The sequence below is a fragment of the Myotis myotis genome, unplaced genomic scaffold (assembly GCF_014108235.1).
Source record: "Myotis myotis isolate mMyoMyo1 unplaced genomic scaffold, mMyoMyo1.p scaffold_m19_p_1, whole genome shotgun sequence".
Lineage (NCBI taxonomy): Eukaryota > Metazoa > Chordata > Mammalia > Chiroptera > Vespertilionidae > Myotis > Myotis myotis.
In genome coordinates, this window is record NW_023416313.1 from 179,255,958 (window position 1) to 179,274,441 (window position 18,484).

General features: G+C 49.1%; 1 protein-coding gene across 7 annotated transcripts in view; it reads right to left on the reverse strand.

Annotated features, from left to right (window-relative positions):
* The window catches only part of DAPK2 (death associated protein kinase 2), a 111,881-nt gene that overhangs the window by 2,758 nt on the left and 90,639 nt on the right, over nucleotides 1-18,484 (reverse strand). For 4 of the 7 annotated variants that reach the window (XM_036304188.1, XM_036304180.1, XM_036304178.1 and 1 more), the window contains exons 6-10: nucleotides 17,214-17,262; nucleotides 16,394-16,420; nucleotides 13,358-13,510; nucleotides 12,274-12,319; nucleotides 3,776-10,973 (exon numbers count right to left, since the gene is read on the reverse strand). In XM_036304188.1, the coding sequence (XP_036160081.1) occupies nucleotides 10,365-10,973; nucleotides 12,274-12,319; nucleotides 13,358-13,510; nucleotides 16,394-16,420; nucleotides 17,214-17,262 (884 nt within the window). In that variant the 3' untranslated portion in view covers nucleotides 3,776-10,364. Of the gene's footprint in view, nucleotides 1-574; nucleotides 659-782; nucleotides 873-3,775; nucleotides 10,974-12,273; nucleotides 12,320-13,357; nucleotides 13,511-16,393; nucleotides 16,421-17,213; nucleotides 17,263-18,484 lie in introns of those variants that run through there. The other 3 variants (XM_036304191.1, XM_036304195.1, XM_036304201.1) reach the window with 3 other exon arrangements.

Genomic DNA, 18,484 nt, shown 5'->3' on the forward strand with positions numbered 1-18,484 from the left:
AATACATTTTGGATTGCCAGTGGTAGTCTCATTATCCGGAGCCCTCAGGTCCCCGGCAGGCTACCTGTCCTCGGGGAAAGGCTGGGCAGTGAAGCGGCAGCAGCATGCCTTTGAAGGCCCACCTGCAGAGGACTGAGAGCCCCAGGGCTATGCTTCTCCTGGCACCTTCTCGGTCAGTGATGGCGAACCTTTTGAGCTCGGCGTGTCAGCATTTTGAAAAACCCTAACTTAACTCTGGTGCCATGTCACATACAGAATTTTTTTGATATTTGCAACCATAGTAAAACAAAGACTTATATTTTTGATATTTATTTTATATATTTAAATGTCATTTAACAAAGAAAAATCAACCAAAAAAATGAGTTCGCGTGTCACCTCTGACACGCGTGTCATAGGTTCGCCATCACTGATCTAGGTGGTCCCTCTGAACACGAGGCCTCCACTAATCACAGTGCAGAGGAAAGCAGACCAGCAGAACTGGCTGGAAACAGTTAAGACCCAACTGCCCCCTTCATCCCCCGGCTCCAGGCCACCCCCAAATTCCACCCCAGAAGTAGGCACTGCATTTATTTACCAGGCTCTCATCTGGCCTCAGGTGCACCTTCTTCATCAGGGAGCGGGTAAGGTGGTTACACAAGGAGACAATGCTGAAAGAGAGCTGAGGGAGGGAGAGAAGAGGAAGTGCCAGGTGAGAATGTGCACAGAGACCCTGGAGGGAACCAGGAACCCACCTGGGTCCCCTGCACCCGCAGCCTCCCCCCCACCCCTAAGCCCTCACACACCTTCCACCGTCTGCGGACATACTGCTTCTTGAAGTTCTCCAGGTTGACCACGGACTCCCTGCGCACCAGGGCTTGCTGGTTGTCCACCGGCTGGGAGACAAAGCAGAGCATGGCAGCTGACACTGAGCTCTGGGCAGCGGCCACCCTCTCCACAGAACCCCAACCACACGCCATCCGTAGCCTGACCCTGGCACCCCTGCCGGGCAGCGCATGCGGAGGGATATCACACTGAGGACAACGTTTACAGGCGTCTCAGCTGTTCAGGAGATGCCCTGGTGCCCCTGAGCTATTATTACCACAGCCAGATGCGCATGCTGGCCAGGGCAGAGCCTGAGCTCCCGCAAGAAGAAGCAGGGCTTTCGATCACAAATCACTTTGGGAAAGGGTTATTGTATAGTAGTCTAGGATGCCCACCGTGCACTGAGCCTGATGGGCTTTAGCGAAACGGATGCCTTGTTGGCAAACAGGACATTGTACTCCATTCAAAAGTAATGGAAGGAAATAGGGGCTTTGATGGAGGTCAAGAGGAAACGGAATGTGTAGTTGCCACGAAGTCTGGATGACTTTTCTGAGCCTCAGTTTTCTCATCTGTAACATGGGGATAATAAGTAACACTGTATATCAGGGTTACTTAGGATTAAATGAATGTGGGTATGTAAAGTGCTTAACCTAGAGATGCTCAATAAATAAAAATAAATTATTGATAGCCTTCCTGCCTTCTCCATTCCTTCTTTTTAAATTTTATTTTATTTTAAAAATAGCCTAGAAAAATAAAAAATAAAAATAGTTTTATCAAAAAATTTAAACATATTTAATGTATACAATTTGATGAGTCAATTCCCTCTTAATTCTTCCCCTTTTTCAAATAAAACACAGTTTTCTGACACCAAGAGATGGGTTTTGGGGTTCTATGAACTTTCTGAAATGGTTTATAAATTTTAGTGTGTAAACTTGTAGATGAATATTCACAGCAGCATCATTCACAATAGTCAAAAAGTGGAAACAGCTGAAATGTACATTAACTGATGATGGACAGACAAAATATGGTCTATCCACACAATGGAATATTATTCATGAAAAGGAATGAAGTAGTGATCCATGCTGCACATGAATGAACCTTGAAAACATTATAATTGAAAGAAGGCAGAAGCAAAAGGCTACATATTGTATGATTCTATTTGCATCATATGTGCAGAATAGGCAAACCCATGAAGACAGAAGATAGATTAGTTGCCAGGGGGTGGAGAGAGGGAAGAATGGGGAATGACTAATAACGGGTATTAATAAAAGGTTCTGGAATTATATAGTGATGATTGCTGCACAACCTGTGAATATACTAAAAACCACAGAATTGTATACTTTTAAAAGATAAGTTTATAAAATGTGAATTATATCTCAATTAAATAATTTAGAATTTATGTACAGATATACATTTCTTCTGAAGAGAGCCAATAGCTTTCACCGATTCTCAAAGGATGGTCCATAAAGTCCAGCTCTACTTTTCTCTCTGCTCTGACCGCCTCCACACAGCAACGCCTCATTTGGCACGTCAGTGAATGTGGGGCGAGGCAGCTCATAGGTGCTGGTCTTACTTCTAACCACACTTGTTTATTTTCCATCCAGCGGTAGCCGGTGCACACTGCTGGCCCTCACTGCCCTGGACTTAACATCTTCCGGCAGGAGGCCCTTTCCACGTCCACCCAACCCCCATCATCCTGGAAGGCCTCTGTGTGTTTCAAAGCCCAATTCAAATGTGACCTCCTTTAAGACAACTTCCAAGAAACAACGTCACTCTCCCCAACATGACCAAAACACATGAGCTCCCTTATTACATATACCATCCATTTCAGTCCCACTAGTGGAAAACAACCTGAGGGCACAGAAATTTCTTCATGTGTTTGTCAATGTTCCTGGCCCCACCTCCTTCCCACTCAGAGCATTCAATAATGGGTGCTTAATAGTTGTATGTGGAAATTGTTTCCCTGAGCTGTTGAAGAGAACAACTGGAATAAAACCTAGGACTTAGGACCTGCTCACTCCTATCAATGAGAGACCAGGCACCTGGGTCAGCAGCCATGACACCATGACAAGGTGTCATAACACCATGACTCCCCACAGCTCTGTCTGAGAGTCAGCAGAGTTCTGTGGGGGGTCAGAGAGGAGAGTGTACACAACCTTGACACGTGAAAGAAAGCCAGGGCAAGTCACCCTCCCAAACTGGAACATAGTGGTTTAGATCAAAGGGCACAGGAGCAAAGAAGGGAGGGAGAGGAGAAAGAAAGATGGAGAGGGAAGAGAAGAGCACAGGGCACTGAGGGGAGCATTGGGCCTGCTCTCCCACTCCTTCCTTAATTGCCTTCACCTCCTCTGCCACACCTGCAAGCCCGGCCCTGGGTTGAGATCTCACCTGGAAGGGAGATGCAGAAGAGAGCAGAGCCTGCCCATTCCTGGTATCAAAGCCTTCCAGCAGCTTCCTGACACTCTTAATGGAACTCAACACATTCACCAAGACCCCCAAGGCCTGAACCACCTGGGTCCTTCTCCAACCTGATTTCCTCCCTATAACTTTCCTATCGTTGTGGCTCCCATCACACAGGTCTGCTTGCTAGTCCAGGAACCCACGGTCTCAGGGTTTTGCCCTTGCTCCTTCATATTCACTTTGTCACTTTGTTCTGGTCATTGCTTAAATGTCACCTCCTCAGAGAGGCCTTCCTTGATCATCTATATAATAAAAACCTAAGCAACTGTTACAGCAGAACGACCAGCATAATCGGTCACTATGATATGCACTGACCACCAGAGGCAGACGCTCAATGCAGGAGCTTCCCCCTGGTGGTCAGTGCACTCCCACAGGGGGAGCACAGCTTGGCCAGAAGCTGGGCTCACAGCTGGCGAGCGCAGCGGTGGTGGCGGAAGCCTCTCCCGCCTCCTCGGCAGCGCTAAGGAGCAGCGAGCCAAGTGGTAAGGAGCAGCGAGCAGGTGGGTGGTAAGGAGCAAGGAGTCCTGGACTGCGAGAGGGTGCAGGCCAGGCTGAGAGACCACCCCCACCCAGTGCATGAATTTTGTGCACTGGGCCTCTAGTCTTATATAAAATAGCACCCAGCTGCTCCACAGAACTCACTGTGCCTGTGCCCTACTTTTTCCCAGCATGTGTCACTGTCATTTTATTCTGCATTTATTTGGGGTTTTTGTTTGTTAGTTCCCCTCTCCTGCACCTCCCAGCAACTAGTGTCTCCTTTCCAACGTGATTTCCTGCCTCCCCCGAGCCCCAATCCTCAGAACATTTCTACCTCTAACTTCACTAATGCCTGCAATTCACCTTTGGCCCTAACCCTTGCAGGGGACACTTGTACTCCATTTGGAGAGTTTGATGAGGCGGGAGGAGTCTATCCACTTACTGATTGGCACCACTGCCAGGAGAGAGATGCCTAAGCCCCATGGCTGGAAGGTTAACATGCAGGCTAGGGGAGTCCTGCTTATGAGAATCCAACCTTCCAACTGGTCTAGCAGTGCCAGTGACAGCAGAGAGGCCCAACTAAAATATCAGGTGGGATCACTTGCAGAGGCCATTCATGGGAGGTGATGCAATTCCTTCTAGCCAGCTGTCTATATGCTACACAAAACAGCATGAACTCTGACGAGGCCACCGGGGCGATAAATTTATCAGCCTGGCCTTTCCTAACCAACAGCCTCCCTGGTTGCTAAGAGAGCTCACCAAATGCTGACACTCTCATCTAAGCCTTGAAAATCAGAGATGTAAATTCTGCTGTGAAATCTGTTCCCGGAAGGAACGTGGCACTAACACTTTTGATAAATTGAGAGTATGAGGGAGATGGAGCTATGTTCTGCCTGACGCCACCCCCATCTCTCTGCAAACAGACAGTGCCCACCTTCCTCCGGCCTGTAGTCCTTGGGGATACCAGAGAGTCTGGGCAATTTTGACCAGGCTCCTAGGAGCATGTTTTGTGTCTCAGAAAAATGTCAGGGAGGCAAGAAGACAGAATGCTGTGGCCGAAGTCAGGTTTTGTTTTGCAGGCGCAAATGCCTTTGAAAAAGCCCAGTGGGGTGACCTAGGTCAGCGCCCTCATCCACAGAGCAGGGGGATGAAGCAGCAGCCATCCTCCTGGCATAAAAAAGAACCCTGGCTCTTCAGAAGAGGCACTCCGGAAGATTTTCTTTAAATACCAGGCCTCTAGAAACTGCAAACAGATGGCAAGTTTTCAAACCTCCATCTGTGCCATTTCTCCAGCCCCATCCTCCACTGAAAACCAGGGACACCTGGGTGCCCACTGCCCTCTCCTGTCCAGGTCTGTTACTCTAGCCCCCTCTCCCCCGATCTCTCTATAGGCAGCCCCTCCACCTCTGCCTTTTGCTGGCTGGTTTCCTGGCTGAAGCCTAGACTCTACCTAGACTCACCTCCCGAAAGGAGCGTGTGAAGCTCACAGGTGCCTGAGTCTGCCTCCTTATAAACGGGTGGGGAGAGCTGCAGAAACCATGTGTCCCTGCAGGTTGTCCCCACATCAAACAAAGGCAATGGGAAGAGGCAAGAATGCCCCTTTCTTTGCCTGATCCAGTCTCACTTTTCCCAGTTAGATCTCAGCATGGAAACTCTCACTTTTAATCCACTCTCCAGGGCCTTCGGTCTTCTGAGCCATTTTCCGTCCCCAGGAAAAGCTTCCAAAGCTCCCCCTTCTGTACTTCACAGAAGACAGGCGACTAGAGAGGCATAACAACCAAATGCCACATGTGGACGTTGTTTGGATCCTGATCTGAACAAACCAACGATGACAGATCATCCTTGAGAAAAGTGGGGACACGAGTACAGGATGTGTATCCAGATGATATTAAGGAATTCATCATGATTTTGTCAGGTGTGATAATGACACAGTAGTAATATTAATAGGAAAAGTCTTTATCAGAGATTCCAGCTGAAGAATTTGTGAGTTAAATAAGTCTGAATTTGCTTTTGAAATACTCCAGAAAAAGTAACAGTGGAAATGAATGAGACAGAACTGGCCACAACTTGCTCACTGTTGAAGCTGGGTAATAGGTACATAGAATTCACTACACCATTCTCAATACTTTTTGCAGGTTTTGAAAAATTCCCATAACAAAAAGTTAAAAACAAAAACTCGCTTTTTAATCTCTGTAATCTTCTCTTTAATTTCCACTTCCCAGTCCAGGGTCCTGGCCCCAATCTGGGTTTATCCCCAGCCCTCTGAATTCCACTTGGCCGCTCTCCAAGGCTACAGTTTGGGGTGGGGGAGGGGAGGGTGTTTAGAATGTTTCTGCCCTTGGCCTCCCCTCTCAACTTTTCTCAATCAGAATTCATCTCTCTCCTGTTTTCTGGAATATTGGGTACCTCTATTTTATCACCACGGCCTCTCATGTCTCTCAGTGGGTTAGGTCCCCATTTATCCCAGAAATGGAGTCTTTTACTCAGGAGTTGTCTTGTCCGTATCTGTCACCTCCCTCCAGAGCCGAGCACAATCAGTGTTTGTTCCACTGAACTGGCCCCTTCTGCTCCTCAGATATGCCCACTGCTGGGTCCGGCTCCAGGGCAGAGCCTTCTCCACAGGCCAAGAGTTCCACAGACAAAGGAGAAAAGGCCATTCAGTTCCACAGACATTTGCAGCGGGGATGGCATCGGGGCACAAAGCCACCTCCCAAGGGGCCGACTGCACCATGTGATGGAGTGAGGTGGGAAGCCTCCCTGTCCATAATCACCTGTAGGGGAGCGTGGGCAGTGCTGGGAGCGGGTGCATGGAGGAGACTCTGGCTTCTCCTGTCATTGTTATTCCTCACACCCCTTCAAGGCCAGCCGCCTGCATCGCAGAATCAGTGGTACCCCCCTTTGTGTGCCATGTGCATGCCCTTCAGAGCAGGGATAGGCTGCCGCCTTCCCCAGGAGCCAATTCCAGCTTCCCTGGGCACCATTATTCAGGAAGATGTCACATACTCACCCTCCCCGCCCCAAGAGTCCAGAATGGCATTTGCACAGAGCACAGCGGCCGATCTTTCATTAACAGCCTAGTGAATGAAAAATCTGACGGCAGCTGGGTCTGCCCACAGAGCAGTGCCCCAGGCCTTTCTCCGTCTAAGTACAAATGCCTAGGGACCATGAGCCCCACCCTGCCCTTGACCCCGTTGCTAAAATTCCAGCTGTGGGCGTGTGGGGAGAAGTTCAGTAGGCCCCCTGGCTGGGTCTCCTTGGGTTCTGAAGCCAAAGGGTGATGCATGTTGGACTGGCCAGGTGATGGGGAAGGTTACAGTCTTCTCTGGTTTCCCTGAAACACTTGGGGGGCATTTCTCAGTTCACTGCTATTTGTCCTTGGAAGTTCTTAGTACAGAAAAGGATCTGTTTATAAAGTGTCTAAGTGACAAATCGTTACCAATGACTGGACTTGAACATAAAGAGGACAAGTCCACGCCTGTGAGGAAAACCTCCTATGGTTCTGACTAGCTGGGTGAACTTCAGACAAGTCCTGCCCTGTAAAGTGCTGCAAGGGTGTCTGGTGGTTCACCTCTGAGGACCTCCCTGCCTGGAGAGCCTGTGGCTGCTGCCACAATTCTAAAAGAAACGTATCCCTCCCTCTTCCCAGTCTCCCTAATTCAAATCATCATCAACGTCTTTCTCTTCTATTGCATTTTATTTCGACGCCCACAAGAAAGTTGCCCCCGAGTTGCTCAGTCAGGGCTTCCTTTCCTTAGGAAACCTGGCTGTGTGAGGTCAAGGTGTGTTGACATGGCCAAAGGACCCTTTAATAGGAACAGTGTCTTATGCCAAATGAATACATCACATCCTGGGACAGGGCATCCTTGGAGAGATGGCAGATGGGTCATTTGTCCCAATTCTCCCAGGCAGGGCATAGGAACAGCTTTGCCATCTTCTGTTGATTCCAAGATGCACATTTTTGGATCTCTGAAATCAGGACTTGTCTCCCAATCAATGGCATCTTATTATAACTGTCGGTCTAAAGTGAAGGCAGGTGTTCAGTCTACTTCCGCCAGCCATTGGGGCCACCAGCCTCAGGCTGTCTGACCTAGAGTCTCTGCTTGAGGTCCTTTTGGATCACACGATTGTGCAAATTCGCAAAGCATGAGGACCACCACCCGGAGCGCCTATTCTTAAAGGAGGGTTTGTCATCCTGCCCCAAGGGAAAAGGTTGGGACTCACATTCTCTTGCTTTTCCTTTCTCACGGTGGCCTTGTCACTTACCCTCTTAGTACAGGTGTTCCCCTTTGTGTGTGTGTGTGGGGGGGGGGGTCGCCTATTGGACTTCCCATCTTGGGCTTTTTATCTTTCTTATTTTTGGTACATAAAATAATGATGTGTCTTATATTTGATGAAAATACGGTTTCTTCTATTTGATGAAAAAAGTTTGTTACAATATTATATATATTTGAAATGATCCAGCATGCTAATAGAAAAGGAGGTAGACTTTTAAGGAAATGCTTTCATGAGATTAAAATCTCATGTCTCGTCCTAAACCACTTCCCATCTGTGCTGCTCACTAGGCGTTTCCCCCCAGCACATCAGGCCATTGACTAGCCTGGCATCCATCATGGCTCCCCATGACTCTTGGGATAAAGGCAGAGGTCTTTGATATGGCAAAGCCTTGCCGGTCCTGCATCCTCTCCAGTCACATGTACACAATCCTTTTATTCTCTCCCCTCCAGCTTTCTTTCTATCTATGTAATTTCAGCCTCCCATGCCCCCTCCCACCACAGAGCCATGGCGTGAGGGCTCTGTAGGGAACAATTCTTTCTCCCTGGTGTGGCTTAGCTGATCTCAGCTCAGCATCACCACCTCGTGGATGCCTTCCCTGATTAGATCAAACCCTCATTGCAGGCTCTTACAGTAATTCATACTTCTCATTCCCAGCATATGTCTCAGCTTCAGTTCTACGTTTCTAGAATGTTCTTGATTAATGTTGGAATCCTTCACTGGACTGCAGACTTTGTTAAGGCAGGAAACATGCCTGTTTTCTCTTAGCTTTGTATCTCCAGGGCCAAACCAAGTACCTGGCAGTTGCTAGGTGCTCAGAAACTATTTGAGAATGGGTGGATGGTTGAATCTACATATCACCTGCCTAGGAAGCAGAGAGAAAACTCCTGAAGCCTGGGCAGTTAGGGGAAGCAGGAAGGCAACAGACGTCTCAGGATACCTCCACTTTTGCCACAATTATGCCCTTGGGCAAATCACATCCTCTCTGTTTCCTCATCTCCAAACTGGGAATAGCATTTACTCTGCTTCTCTGACAAGGGTAGGTTGTGAGTCTATTAAGACATTTGGGAATGATACATCTTTTCCCCAACCCCCAAGCTTCTAGCCCAGTTCTGGGCCCACACTCAGGCTCTGTCTCTATGAGCCGGATGACGGGTACTCCTCTGGGAAAAGGGTGATAAGACCACACAGTCCTCAGGGGGTATGCTCAAAGCTTGGGGTCAAGAGGGGACCACTAAACCTTGTGCTTCCCAGTCTTAATGTCCACCCTCTTCAAAAACTCTCATGGAGTTTCTCTGACTTTTTAGGGCCCAATGCCTTAACTACGTAAGAAAAGGAACCTTCTTGCTGAGTCCCGTTTGGTATTCATTCCCAACACAAGGTTGAGGCCCTTAGCCAGAGGGAGACAGCTGGAGAAGGGTGAGATGCTGCCCTTCTCACCCTGTGGGCTGGGCTTCAGACAGGCTCAGGCTGGACAGGAGCCATGACTGCGCCCTCTAGGACATACTCCTCCATCATCTGAAGGTAGGAAGCATTCCATCCATACCTGGCAGAATACGTGAAGTTGCTTATTTTACCGCTGGGGTCTGAACTTTAATATTAAGATGGATATTTACATCAAAGTCTCGCAATTTCTTCCCATATACCTCATCTTAGAGTCAGGCATCCCGAGTTTCTGTCTCATCTGTATCAACCAGCTATGAATGACCCTGAGAAAATCATTTTCCTTCTTTGAGTTAATTTCCTTATCAGATAAATGAAAATAATAGTAACAGCAATCATAATGCCACCGACTTTCCTGTCTTGCAAAGTTATTTTAGGGATCAAAGACCTAAGGATCAAAGATGTAAGTGCTTGATAAGTGATGTCAATGCAAATGAGAAGTAATATTTTCTCTGTGCATTTAAAATTCCTCCTTCTGAAGCAGGAAAGCACCAAGCTGACTTACTATTACCCCCAGTTAGCTCAATATTACCCAAGATCTGCCACCCCCAAGGCATATAGGTGGGAAGTGAAATGTGCACAAATCCATGATCACACATCAGTTATCAAGCATTTCCCCAGAGCCAGCTGTCCTCCCTCTAGAGAAAGATACAGAAAGGCTGTTTATTCTCAATTGTTTTAACAGCTTGGCTGCCCTGCCAATCCCCCATCCCAGAAAACCAGGTTGGTGAGAGGAGGTGCAGAATGAATAACTCGCTAGTACCTCTGTGATTCTGGGTTCTGGGAAGGGGGTGGAAGTCTATGCTACAGACATACATCCCTGCAGGAGAACTCTAGCTGATGCCCAGCAGGGCCGTTGGAACATGCTTCTGCAAGCCATCCAGGAGGCATTGCTGACGAGATTCTGGTCCTCAGATCTCCAAGCCAGCCAAGACTTTGTCGCTGCCTGGTCTGCTGCGCAGCTCCGCTAGGGGCTCACTGGCGTCCCGGCAGAACACAGAGCCCAGGCCATCTGTGCTCCCACTCTCCAGCTGGCAGCTGCCCACCAGCTCCTGGAGCCACCGTAGGTCTGCTGAGAGCTCCTGCCTCAGAGCTTCAAACTGCACCTGCAGACGGTCCAGTTTCCTGGCCATGCTTCCGAGGCTGGAGCCTGTGGTCTGGATGTCTTTTCGCAGGAGCCTCTTCAAGGACTCCACTTTGCGGAACTCGTACCTGAGCTGGGACAGGTCATGCCGGGCACTCTCGCTCTCCTCTCGGTACCAAGCTTCCTTCTCATTGAAGATGGAAACCAAAGCTTCCACATCATCCTGGATGGTGTCATGGGCCCCTGCCAGGGCATGGCATCCCTGGTCGACCCAAGCCACATCCTCCATCACATGAGCAAAACGCTCAAAGTTGACGTAGGTGTTGTTGGGAGGCATGCTAGAGTGGCATTTGAGGGTGTACTCTCTCAGGCGCTTGGTCTTCAGCTGGGTGGGCTCTGTCTTCCGCTGTTCTGGGGCTCTGGCTTCTCCTTTGGACTGGTGGGTGTTTAGACAGAAGAGCCAGAGTTAATTTGACTCCTGCTCCAAAGGGCAGTCCGAGCTGGAGGCAGAAGGCACACAAGCAGCCTCTGGCATTCACTGCATGCGCCAGGCCATGTGGAGGACCAGGGTGGGATGAGCACCCCTACAGACCATCATAAAGCGAGGAGTACAGGGGTGCTGCCTGCATGCTCACTTCAGGGCAGGGTGGCCCTCGGCATTAGAGGGTCTTCACACGCATAGCATTTAGGGCGCTCACACAGACAGGCAGGCTGCAGCACTCTGCAGGCATCTACTCAAGGCCAGGAGCACGCAGGGCCAGGTCTCACAGTGGGCGGCTGAGTGGCCTCTTGCCTTCAGGGCCAGTCAGTCGCCTGGACCTTGCAACACTCAGCAGGCTGAGCAAGGAGGCAGCCCAAGAGACTCCCTAGCTCTGTGCCTTGAGCCCACCCCGAAGCTGGAGGGCCCTTGGCCTTCCTCATCCTTCACTGAGCAGAGGAATCTGATCTTTCTGGAGCACTCCAGCCCTCCCCCTCTACCCCTCAGATCATCCTCGCCAGCTCTCTCATTTAACAAACAGTTCAAGGGAATTAGAAGTCCTACTATGTGCCTGGAGTACACATCTTCTCAGTTAACAAAACTAGTAGGGCCAGAGTCCCAGTCTCCTGATTCCCACCGCCCCAAAGGGCTTTTCATAGCACCTTACTGTGACTAGACCACAAAACCTCTGGAAAACCAGCAGCTGGAAGCTCAATTACAAAGCAGGTCAGGCAGGGAGTTGCCTTTGTTCCCCTGTCCTCCCCAGAGGGAACGGAATTGCCCACAGAGGCTCTTCCCACCAGGCCTCCATCTCGGAGCCCCATTCCCTGAGGTCTCACGGTGCCTGAGGAAGCCAGGTGACTGGTTTAGTGTCCTCCTTACTCAGAGCCCCAAAAGTCAGAAGGAGCCCTGGTTACAAAGCTGAGATTTTTCATTGTTACCAATCTCTCTCTACAACTGGGAACAAGAGTGACACATCATCCGACAAAGAACACTTTGTAAGATGGCCCTAGAGAAAAAGGGTTACAACTAAGGTTTGTGAGGGTTGCTTTTTATAAGTCACCTGAACCCATGAAATAAAATCTTAAACCTATAAACCTATTTGAAAAAGGCCCAGAACCTTGGGGCCTTCCAACTAGCTTTCATCTGTGCCCATGGGTCAGTATTTCAAGAGTCCTCTGCATCCAGCCACCCCAGCCAGCCCTGGCGACAGAGCGGAGACCTTCCTGCTCACTGGAACGCATCACTGTGCCCTTACCGTGATCCAGGGGTGTCGGAGAGCCTCTTGGATTGTGAGCCGCTTCCTGCAATGAGGACCAGAAATAGAGGTGACCCATGAGGACAGAAGCTGAGAGCAAAGGTCTTCATTCTTACTCTTCTTAGACTAGCATTTTGGCATTCTTTGATCACTGCCATCAAACCAGAATAATGGGAAACTGGCTGAATTCTCTGCACTCCAGAGAAAATGGTCCAGACTGACCCCTCTGTAGAGTGACAATACATAAACCCTCATCTTTGATCCCAAAGTGGAAGGGCCTAACGCCACACTATAGGAGAGTCGTAAGTGCTCTTTTGAGCTTCCCACTTTCCCTTGTTAAACCTTTGGTCTCTGTTTTCCTGTTTGCCTCCCAGATCCCTTCTCAGCTCTGCCTTCACTGTACCCAGGTAGGATGCTGCTGCCTAGCACTGCCCTTAGCTGGAGAAATCAACCTCCGTATTATAGAGGACCCCACTCTGGCTCTCTCCAAAGTCTGTAGGACCAAGAAGCCATGACCTTGTAGAATCTGTAGACCTTACTCCTGCCCCAGGTAAGCAATGCTCCGAGCACCTAACTCCCTACAATTCCCTGCCCATTTCCCACTGTGACCCCACAGCCACAGAGCTCACCCTCGGTCCTGAAGAAGGGATAGGATTACTATGTCTCCTATTCTCCCACTTTTTGGCCTCTCTGAGCTCACCTCCCCACCTGAATTGGTTTTGCTGCTTTCCTTTTCAAATTCTAGTTCCTGGTGCTTTGGGGACAGACTGCACAAGATAATGAGTCCTAGAGAAACCCAGGCTGACTTCCAAACACACACACACAGAGACACACAAATACTGCACACACACAGATACACACTGTGCACACACCACATGTAGTTATTTGCATTTCAGCAGGAAAAGAAGCAGAAAGGCTTGAGCAAACAAGATGAATGCCAGTCCACACTTCTCAGCACCTGCCCAGATTAGACCACAATGGCACAGATGACAGCCCGTGAGAAAGTGGGGACAGACTGACATGGGGAAGGGCAACAGGTGCAGGTTAGTACCTCAGAAGCCCGTGCCTTTCTCTGTCCTCTTACCGGGTCTCTTTAACCAGAAGCTTCCGAATGAAGTCCTTGGCCAGCTCACTGGTCTGACTGAAGAATTCCTCATCAAAGTCGTAACTCACCGCTGTGATATTTGCCAGTGTCTCCTGCTTCGTGTCTCCCAGGAAAGGGGATGCTCCACTTAGGCTGAGCACAGAGAGAGAGAACACGTGACTACAGGAAAGTAGATGAATAGGGGGTGATGGACTCAGGTAACCCTGACTCATACGATTGCATGGGGTTGGGAGCTCCCAGCAACACTGCCTGAGCCCTCTGAGCAGCCAGTCAGCAGCTTTTTCAACTGAGTCCAATTCAATACACTTTACGGAGCTCTAACTAAGCACTTGACAGAAATTGTATCTTCAGGAGACTGGAAAGAGGAAGGGAGAAAAGCACAGCAGAACAAAGTAGAATATAATAGAAGGACAGACAAAGGACTGTGGGAGCACAGGATGGAGGGGAGGCCGAGTGTAGGCTTCATGGGAGAGTTGACACTGGCGTCAGTTGTGCCATTAGGGACTAGAAGGGGGTGTGAGGTTCCCCTGCAAGGTTTGTGAAGGAGGCGTCATTTAAGTAGTGACTCCTGAATCTACTGTCTCCTAACACATATGCCAGTTGCTTATGGGAAACCTCTACCTAGAGGTGCCATTTTCCCAGAAGTCACTGTGTCCAAACCTCCCTCCTTGAACTCCCTGCCGGGATTAATGATGCTACTTCACAAATGCATCCGAGCTGGAAACACAGGGGTCACCTCTGATTCTTCCTTCCATTTCCTCACCTCATCCAACTGGTCAGAAAGTTTTGTTGGTCAAATATCTCTTGAAAGTCACCCCCATCCACACTGCCATTTTCTCAGCATAGTGCACCGGCAAATATTTGACATTTCAATCTTAGGTTCAACCTAGGTAAGTTCCTCAGCTTCTCTGATCTACAGTTTTCTTATCTATAAAATGAAGAAATTAAGTCTCCACCTCACATGATTGTTGTGAAGAGTAAATATGTATATAAAATGATCTATACAATCATGCCCTCATTAAAGATCTGAAATTGGTGGCCATTATTATCGTCATTGTTAGAACACAAAGAACCTTCTATGGCTCCCCATTTTCTCTAGGAGCGATTTTCAACCTTTCTCACCTCATGGTACACATAAACTAATTACTAAAATTCTGCAGCATGCCCAAAAATATATTTTTGTTGATCTGATAAAAGTTAGGTATAATTTTGAATCAATCACACCAGACAGCTATTGTTGTGTTGGCTGTTGTCATTTTTTAATTTGACAACCTCAGGGAAAAGAGGTCAGTGCCCCTGCCTAACTAGTCGGGTATTGCATGTTTTAAAAATGCTTGTGGCACACCAGTTGGAAATCATGCTCTCTATAGGATCACATCTAAACTCCTGAGCAAGGCATCAGGAGTTAGTCCTTAACACATTCCTTATGCATTTCACCACATTTAACATGCTGTTTCCTTCCTGAGCAGGACATTCCTTCCATCCCTTTATACCTGGAGAATTAACCTCATTCTGTACAGTCCAGTTCAAATCAGGTCAATCAATCAAGCTCCTTCTCCTCCCCCAAACCCATTAAACCTTCTGAAGCCCCAGCAGACCATTGCCTCTCCCATCTGTGTCTCACAGAGATGTGTTCATACTTCCACCATAACCTTGGTCCCACTGGGTGAGAGTTAGCTACCTGGAGTCATTCCCCAACCCACCCCAACACAGGGAGCTCCAGACTAGCAGGGCAGACTCTCCATCATGTCACTATCCCAAGTGCCTGGCACAATGCCCACCATGGAGCAGGCACTCAAAAAACTGTACGGAACTCAAATGAGCTATAAGAAGTCTATGTGCCCTGTACACACTGGAATTCTTTAACATTTCAATGCGGGCACCAGAGTTCTGAAGAAACCAATGTTTCAAGAGCCAACATCTGACTATTCTGGCTCTGATTTGGAACTATAGAGCAATGCATCAAATTCTCTCTCTTTGCATCGAATTCCTCTGGGGCTTTTAAAATATTTGGTGCCCAGATCCCACCCCTAGGGATTCTCATTTAATAGATCTGGGGTACGTACCATCTCGACCGTGGTGGTATCAAAAGGTCTTATGTACAGTCAGGGTTTAGTCCCTCTCTGCAGCTCAAGGGGGTCCCCCACATTGTACAGAGCCCCCAGTCCAAGTACTGCTGGTCAGAAATCTAGTTTATGGGGGTGTTGGGAGAATGACCCCATCAGCTGTTGAGTCTGGCTGTGGGCTGACTCTCACCCAATGTGCCAGAGAAATAGCATTTTCCAGGTGTGCTGTGGGGGGGAAACTGGTTGGGAAGGACTGATGGAATAAACAACCACTAATCAGCCATGTTCTAGGTGCCAGAGCAGTGCCAGGAAATTTGCACATGTCAGCTTATTTAACCCTCACAACACACCCCTGGTGGGACATTTGTGATTCCTATTTTTCTGATGAGAAAAACAGGCCCAGAGAGAGTTAAGAATCTGCCAAGGCCACGGAGATGGAAAGTGTCAGATCCACTACACGCAGAGCTGTGCAGGAAATCTCTGCTTGAGCGACTTAAAACTTCAGGAACAGAAAGGAGAGACTCCAGGGAGAAAGGAGGAGGGAGAATGTGAGAGCTGGGGAAAGAAGGGAGAAAGGGAGAGAAGGAGGCAGGATCAGGGAGGGCATAATGACGTGAGAGCTGTCATCACAAGGCTTCTGAGTGAAAGCTGACACTCTCACAGCAAACTTTGGTCTGGGTGAAGCAGAGCGGTGGGCCCCGGCCACGGTGGGGATGCAGACACAGGCTGCACAGTGCGGAGGGCCACAGGCTGCTCTCCTGCCCAACTCCAACCCCAGGGTCAAATGTGTGGAATGGAGCTAAGAGGGCTTAGCCTCAGGTTAACTGTGTGGCTCGAACACATCTGGTTTATGGTGGGTGCTCGGTGTCAATCTGTCTGATTGCCCCTCTCTCATTCCTCCTGCTTCCCCCAGGTCTAAGCTGGGACACCCGGAATCAGGGATACTCACAGGATGTAGGTGATGACGCCTATGCTCCTGCAAAACAAAGAACAGTCAAGTCAGGGTCTCCTGGCTCTAATGCTGGACCAGCAAGGAACTCCCCGCATGGTTCTCAGGGGAAGTGGTCACTTGCCTCTGAATGCCATCTCGAGTCCCACAGTCCTCTCCATCCCACTCCTCAGCAGCACCCAGGGAAGCATGTGGAGTCATCACACTCTGGACATTGAGTCCAAGGACCCAAGTTCAAGATCAGACTCCTGCACTTGCAGGCTGTGATTGGGGCAAGTCCCTTAACACTTCTGAGTCTCTTTCTCCTCATACAGTGAGGACAATAATAACTACCTCACAGGACTGCTGGGAGGATTTTAGAAAACCAACTAATCAAGGTGCTCAGCCAGCTATAAAGCACTGTCCACATGAAACAAGTCCTGTCTGTGCAGAGAATCAATCACTGCGGTATCCCCAGGCCCACCACAGAGCCTGGAACAAGAGGCTCTCAGTGTCACTTGGTTGACTGACTGAAAAAGCTGTTACTACATTATCTCCATCATGGCCGTGGCAGGCTTCGGGGGTGGATCCTGGACCTCAGCCTCAGCTCTTCCCTTGTTCTCTGCCTCTGCCATGCTCTAACTGGCCTCATCTCCAGGCCTACCTGCCTCCAGCTGCCCAGGCCTCAGACCCAGCACTCCTGGAGCAGCCAGAGTCTCTGAAAGGAGAGCATGGAGAAAGGGGTTTTCACGGTCAAGAGGGATATCAGCCAGAGCCAGGGTCTGAGGCCTTCTGCCTTTGGGAGGATCCCTAGACCACCTGGGTGGCCTACACTACTTACCACATGTCAGCCTCCAGGCCCAGGGGCTCATAGTTCACAATCTCTGGAGCTGCAAGAAGCCATATGGAAGAGTCAGCAGGAGTATGAAAATGGAAGAGATGGCTGTAGGGAATTTTAGGGAGTTTGGTACCAAATGTCTCCATCCTGAATCCCCACTAAGAAAAGTCAGAGCAAAGGAAGAGAATAATCCAGCTCTAAGAATTTTGAGGAAGTTAGTTGCCTGTTATCCTGGTAGAAACCTTTTACAAAGAGGCCTTGATAGTGAGGAGAGCACAAAGGAACGTGTGGAAAAGGAAGAGGAGGGTGGGGAGAGGAAGATGCAAGAAGGGGAAATGGGGCCTAGTGACAAGGCCTACTTAAGAGCTCTCTGGTGGAAGCCAGTCAGGTCACCACTGGAAGGTGATGGAGAAGATGGCAGAGAGGGAATACACATTCCTCCGAGTCTGGTCTGAAAGAGGGTACCTCCCACCTGAGGGTCAGAAGGACATTCTGGGGTCCAGATGATGAACTTGAGGTGCCTGAGGGGCATCCAGGGGAAGGTGTCCAGGAAGAAGCTGGGCATTAGGGAGTGGGCCAGAGCTATCAAATTTGGAGTCATCGTATAGGTGGAAACGGGAATTGTGCAAATGATGCGGTGACCAGGAGAGGGTGCAGAGCCTAGGGAAGAAGACTCTACTGAGAAAAAAAGGAGACTAAATGCAGCCCAGAGGTCAAGCAGACAAGCACTGGCAAGTGAGTATTGCATTTCACAATCACTGCAGTGGCCAAAGAATGCCCTGAGTGTGGGGAGTGGAGATAAGTTTGTAGACAACTCTTTTTTTTTTTTTTAATTGATTTTTTTACAGACAGGAAGGGAGAGCGATAGAGAGTGTCAGAAACATCAATGAGAGAGAAACATCGATCAGCTGCCTCCTGCACACTCCCTACTGGGATGTGCCCACAACCAAGGTACATGCCCTTGACCGGAATCAAACCCAGGACCCTTGAGTCTGCAGGCCGGCGCTCTATCCACCAAGCCAAACCGGTCAGGGCTGTAGACAACTCTTTAAAAAAGAAAAAGGTTACCTATGAAATGGAAGAGAAAGAGAGGGCAGAGGCTAGAGCAGGGAGAAGAAGTGAGCCTGTTTCACCACTAATGGAGTAAGATAAGGAGTGGGAAAGGTTAAGTTTGTTGACCTAGAATATCAAAGCCACTGCATCTACAGGGTATGGCCACCATTCCACCCTCCCACCTCTCCCTACTTGCAGAAACAGGAAGCCATTCTTTTGGC